This window comes from Macrobrachium nipponense, chromosome 2 (genome assembly GCF_015104395.2).
Source record: "Macrobrachium nipponense isolate FS-2020 chromosome 2, ASM1510439v2, whole genome shotgun sequence".
Lineage (NCBI taxonomy): Eukaryota > Metazoa > Arthropoda > Malacostraca > Decapoda > Palaemonidae > Macrobrachium > Macrobrachium nipponense.
Genome location: NC_087201.1, coordinates 62172052 through 62178409, shown reverse-complemented (window position 1 = coordinate 62178409; position 6358 = coordinate 62172052). Strand labels below are relative to the sequence as shown.

The 6358-nt window shown below is 38.5% G+C and overlaps 1 protein-coding gene across 1 annotated transcript in view; it reads left to right on the top strand.

Annotated features, from left to right (window-relative positions):
- LOC135220646 (pro-resilin-like) overlaps nucleotides 1-2007 on the top strand; it is a 31526-nt gene extending 29519 nt beyond the window's left edge. Inside the window, exon 4 of the mRNA XM_064257977.1 lies at nucleotides 1-2007. This exon is cut by the window's left edge and continues 52 nt beyond it. Within this exon, the coding sequence (XP_064114047.1) occupies nucleotides 1-556 (556 nt within the window). The 3' untranslated portion in view covers nucleotides 557-2007.
- The last annotated feature ends 4351 nt before the right edge of the window (nucleotides 2008-6358 follow it).

Below are 6358 nucleotides of genomic sequence, written 5' to 3'. Positions count from 1 at the left end.
CTACCAGCATGCACCTGCTGCCTCTTACGGTGCTCCTGCAGTGCCCACATCCTACGGTGCACCCGCAACCAGTTACGCAACCGCCCACGTTCCAGTGATCCATACTAGCGGTGGTGGTGGTGGTTATTCAGGAGGCAAGGGCAAAGGAGGAGGAGGAGGGTCCTCTAAGGGCAAGGGCGGTGGAGGTGGTGGCTTCTTCGGTGGCGGCAAGGGTAAGGGTAAAGGAGGAGGCGGTGGTTACCGCTCAAGGCCCGTCATCCAAGTGCCAGTGCCAGTTCCAACTTACCACGCCCCACCTCCTGCCTACGCTCCACCTCCTTCCTACGCTGCACCCCCTGTACCCTCCTATAGCCCACCAGTTCAGTCCTACGCTCCACCAGCTCCTTCTTACGGACCCCCGAAAGCTCATAGCATCGTCCACGCTCCTGAAATCCACCAAGTCGCTGACGTCCACCATGTTGCCGACGTCCATCACGCACCAGAAGTCCATTTGGGTGGTCACGATATTGGGCATGATATCGGGGGTCATGTAGGAACCTCGTCGTATGCCTCATAATAGAGGAGATATTGTGCCTTGAAGGCCTAATTCAGCGTCTCGTTATTATCACAAGCCACAACCTATCTTTCCAGATGTCTCATATTCATTGATAAATTCCCATCTCTCTTTATTGCCTCTCCTCTTTATTTCTACTACAAATGTGTCTTTGTTACAGCCAGGTGCGATATTCTATCTCGTTCTGTATTGTTTTTCGCATCTGCTGTAAAGGAGCGACACGCCAGGTAGTGCAACGGTTGACAAACGGCTTGTGGTGAGACATCACCACAAAAAAACTCATCCTTGTACAAAAATGTTGTTTGATAGCTATGCAGCATTGACGTGCTGCCCTAAAGGTCTCTGTTTTTTTCTTTAATTTGTTGAACCTATTCTGTAGTCATACGACTTACTGTGCTTGTGAGAGCTGTACTTACGTCTCCTTTTGGTATGCCTGTTTCTTTACTCTTGTTACAGAGTGCATAAGATTTATGTTAAGTTTTGCCATTGTTTAGTTGTAAAACTCATGTTTCATCTTGCTAGCCAAGATTAAACATCCTTTGTAGTTCATGAAATCTTTGAGAAATTTTTACCTCTACTAACTTTTTATATGTTTGAGTTATGATTTCAGATAAAGGATTTTTGTTTTGTCGTTATGTTCTTAAATTTTTAAGGAAGCTAATAAACTAGTGGTAATTATCTATTTTTCCACGAGAAAAAAACACATGTCAACAACCAAATTAAAGAAATACTACATTAGTTTTAGCTGTATCTGCCATTCCAACAATGGCGCATGTAAACCGATGTTCTGCTCAGCTGATATCTTCATATCACACACACACAAAACAGTGCTTAAGAATGATGTCAATCATCTTAAAATGGAGAGTCGAAACTAGTTCCTACTCCGATACTTTATCAGCAAATTAATTTTTGCCTTGCCAGTCATATGGATCAAGTAGAACATAAATATTCTTGATTTATAGATCAGAAACTCATTGTGTAGCCTTTAAATGTTCTATCTATGTGATAAGGTTACGTTCTCCAAATTGCCATAACCCATTTGTGTTGTAGTTACATCAAAGGTGTTTCAAATACATGATTTTAATTAAATGAATGTAACAAACAGTAAAGGTTTTTACATTTGATGTTGCCCATAATAGTTGTAAATTTTCTTAACTAGCTGGAGTTGAAACGATTTCTCAGGAAACAACGGTATTGTTTAATACAATTACCCTTTTATGCTGTGATCAGCTGATGCCTCATTTTTAACTCTATCGGGAAATGAGGACGAAAGTTAATATTGAGTTTCAACTGTAACAGAACTCGGATAATTCATAGCCATTGTAAAGTACCTCACTAATAACCAGTAGTCAAATTAAAGTTGTTTGGCTGTATGTTAACTGAATATTTTTTTATATTTTGTCAATTTCTTCATATTTTATACACTCAATGAAATATATAAGAAATTTCTTTGTTGTCCTCTGTCATTTCTTCCTCCGGAAGACTTTGTTTTCCTTTTTTTAAGTTTTTGCAGTTTCGGTTTTCCAGTTTAAGGAAAAATAACGATGGAACGATGAGATAACACAACAGCTAGCTCAGCCTTTTCTCGGGGTTGAAACATTTCAGTTGTCTCTCAGGGGACTTGCAAGGATATTGATGAGTTCCGAGGCGTTTTCTTATTAGTCAGAGATCACCACGATTTATTTCTACGAAATAACCAGATATCTACTGGCTATTTCTTGAAAGGGTATACAATGGGATATTTAAAACAAACTTACATTTTGAAAGTGGTCGCTCTGGAGTGCATGAACCCTTTTTGATGAAAATGCAGCTTCCCAAGTTTTCCCAAAATGATGTGCTCCCGTAAAAGAAAAGTGTTGTATTTTCTACCATTTTTAGTTTAAAATGGATATCTGTACAATAAAATATTTCTATGGGTAAACAGATTTCTTTGATAATAGTTTTATTTCACTAGAGAATAGAGGTCAAAAGATCAAGTTTTTGCGATACTACAGAGGCATTTTTCGTCATTTTACAACTGAGGTGGTGCCAAATACCTGTTAAACCTCATGAATTACAAAAATGAGACAACTATACAGTTTTTGGGAACATTTGGTTCCCACAATTAAAAAGGGAGGGTGACTAATGCCTGAAATACCCTTATATTTTGACATCAACTTAAATCTGACTATGTCATTTTTACATCTTCCAGTAGATGGACTTTCATGCTTCTCTATCAGATGTGCAATTGAATTACCTCTACGTATTACTGTCGAAAAATCTTTAATTCTCTAGTATCAGCGATATACACATATTTTGACAGAATTTTATTTAGTGGAAACCAGCATTAACGTATATCATTCAAACGTAACACAAAATCATTCATAATCTGCTCCTCTTCATCTGAAGAACTGCATTTTGATCTTCATTTTCGTCCTCTGGTTCGTCCTGCATAAAAAGGTTTCTTCAAAAGCAATATTGACAGGAGCTGCTTTCGGATTATCTCCTTCAACTTTCCACTAGTGTTTGTTGTGTCCAAATGTCAGAGATTTCTAATTTTTTGCATTTTTCCACAAGTAAGCTACAAAGTTTGTTCTTGGGAATTTTTGCTTAAATACTCGGTTGCACGGTGGCAGACAGCATGGATCTGAAGCGTTGAGTTTTTCCTAGCGGATCTCTCGCTTTTCTGGGTATGTAAAGCGTCCTAAAAAGGTAGACTGACATCATTGACCTTGATTTAGTTACATACTCTTCAATTTTTGCTGAAAAATTGTGTCTATCAGATCTGAATCTCCAAGTTTGCTTAGCTGCAATAAATCTGTCATTGCTCTTCATGGTTTCAGAAGATTTCCACTTAGCTTTTCTCATGAATGAAGCCATGCAATCACATCCAGCCGGTGCATGAAAGTTAGGCAGGGCATCACATATGAGGTGGGTGAGTTTAGTGGCCAAATCTGTGATAGTTTTCATTTGCCTTGTGTTCTTTGAGGTAACTCCAACATCCATCACAATTTTTGCATTGATGTATCTGGCATGATAACCCAGTAGTACCGCGACATCAGCATCATTGCTGCGGACAATGACTTTTGCAGTCATGATGAGCCTCAGCAATAAAGTTTGCATGGGAAATTAGGCATGTATCAGCTTTGTCAGGGCCAATTTGTAACTCATGGAGCTCAGTCTCTCGAGGGATTTGGAAGGATTTTTTGCTTGTTTGGATGGCTTGTTCTTATCGTTTGAATGTACGTTTTTAATTTGTAATGGTGTACATGGAAGGAGTACTGGGTTTGTTTGAAAGTTTTTTCATTATGGTTTAAATGCTTTTGAAGTGTCTCTTATAATTGGAAGAACTTTTGAGTGTGTTTGGAGGTTTTTTCCTTTGGTTTCAATGCATTGCAGGTTTCTTGGGCGACTTGGAAGGATTTGTGTGTGCTGATATGAAGGCTTAACTTATGGTTGGAATGGATTTCAGTTGTCTCAGAAACTTTGGAAGGGTTATTGTTTTTTTAAGGCTTTTTCTATGGATAAAATACATTTCAGATTTTTTAAAGGATTATGGAGGGTTATTATGTTCTGGTGGGTATTTTTGTGATTTCAATGGATTTATAGTTTTTGAGGGACTTGGTAGTATCTTTGTGTGTATATGGAGACTATATCCTATGGTCTGAACGCAAGTCATGTTTTTCAGAGACTTTCAAGAATCTTTGGGTGTATAGGGAAGTTTTTCTTATTGTTTCAATCCATTTCAGATGTTGCAAGAGACGTGGAAGGATTTTTTAGTTATCTGAAAGGCTTTTTTTTTTTTATGGTGTGAGTGCATGTCATATGTCTCAGGATATTTAAAAGGACAGTTAGTGTCTACGGAGGATTATGGTCTGAATGCCTTCCAGGTTTCCTGGGATACTTTGAATGATATTTGGCTGTGTTTGGAAGTTTTTTCTTATGGTTTGAATGCATTTCAGGTGTCTCGAGGGACTTTGAAATACTTTTGGTTATGTTTGGAGGCTTTTTCTTTTAAGTTTAAATACATTTCAGGTGTCTTGGGGGACTGTATTAATTTTAGGTGTGTTTGGAAGGATTTTCCGTATGGTTTAAATGCATTTAAGGAGTCTTGTGGGATTTGGAAGGATTTTTAGGTTTGTTTGTAAGACTTTTTCTCATGTTTTGAAAGCCTTTAAAGTTTTGGGGGGATTGGAAAAAATGCTCTTTATGTGTTTTGAAGGCGTTTTCCTTTGGTACGAATGCATTTCAGCTGTTTTTGGAAACCTGGAAGAATTTTTGGGTGAGTTTAGAAGAATCTTTCTTGTACAGTAGTACCTCGTATTTCGAACTTAATCCGTTCCAGAAGGCTGTTCGAAGTACGATTTGTTCGAAATATGAAACAAATATCCCCATAAGAAATAAAGGGAATCAGGATAATTCGTTCCAGCCAACCCAAAAAGTCCCCCTTTTCACATTTTTTTTATTATTAATGTGTTCAAAAGTTAAATCAAGAGTGTAAAGTAATGAAACTACGTTAAATGAAGTAAAATTTTCTAAATTTTATTTTTTCTGTGTACGATTTACGAACTGTTTGGTAAAAATGGCGCCGGCCGGCTGAGTGATGGAGGGAGGAGAGACGGGAATCCTCTTGAGCAAACCGAATTGATTGCAGTATGCAAAGGTGATAACAAAATACATTTTATTCATATTAGATACAAAGATAATTAAAGGAATAAATAGTGTGTGTGTGTCCGATTGTGTCTGAGAGGGAGAGAGAGAGAGAGTAATCAGCGTGTTTACACTTGGTTCTTAAGTGCACGAAATAGATTAATTATGCCACAATACATCAACTTACTGTTGGCAAACGGCAGACTTTGAAAACAAACATGAGGATTTTGCAAACAAATAAGTAATAAGTCAAGAGTGCAAGAAAAGGAAAGAGAAATGAAATAACTTTTCACAAGGAAGCCGTTTAAACAAACAATCGAAGGCATGAGGCAGAAGCTGAAAGCGGCACCAGTTTGTTTATTACAGAGCTGAGTTACTTTTACAGTAGTAAAAGTATCGTAAAAAGCAATTATCACTAGACTGGTGTATTACCATAACAAAAATAAAAGTGATTTGGGCAGATCGAGTGTAAGTGAAAGAAATGGGGGAATAATCATTCCGATTCAGCTAATAAATCAATGGTAAGCAGAGCTGTTTCCGCGTCTGCTTCTCCTCTCTCCTCTCTCCCATCCGTCTCGCCTCCCCCCGTCCCTCCCCCCCCCCCCCCACCCCATGCTCCCCTGCCTCTCCTTCTCTCGTCTCTCTCCCTCTCATCTCTCTCTCTCTCTCCACCCTTCTCTCCCTCCCCCCTCCCTCTCTCCCGATACTGGACTCGAGCACGCGTTTTTTTTTTTTTTTTTTTTTTTTACCGTGTTGCATTTGTTTTATCATTATGTTAAATATCATTTTTTATGTGAATTGGTACTGCTTTTACGTACATATCATATAGTTAAGATTTTACTGCCTTCTCTTCTCTCCTCAACAATACCACGACGCACGATAACTTAAAATCATTCATTCATTATTCCTATAAAATATAAACACTACCTCCCTCTACCTCACGTTAGCTGTGTATCACCGCAATAACGAATGATTTTGTTAGTCATTTGTGCTAAGTTTTATTGTGAAAAGCTTTGTTCTTCCATTTACTATTTCGTTAATATTGTTCAACTCAAGGTCCAAAGATTATAGGAGGTCTTGTCAGCGCTGACCCAAAATAAGCTTCTGCCAGGTCGAGAGCGTGACGGCAACTCAACCTCGCCCTAGGCTACCACGAGGAAGGTCCTTTATTAATCC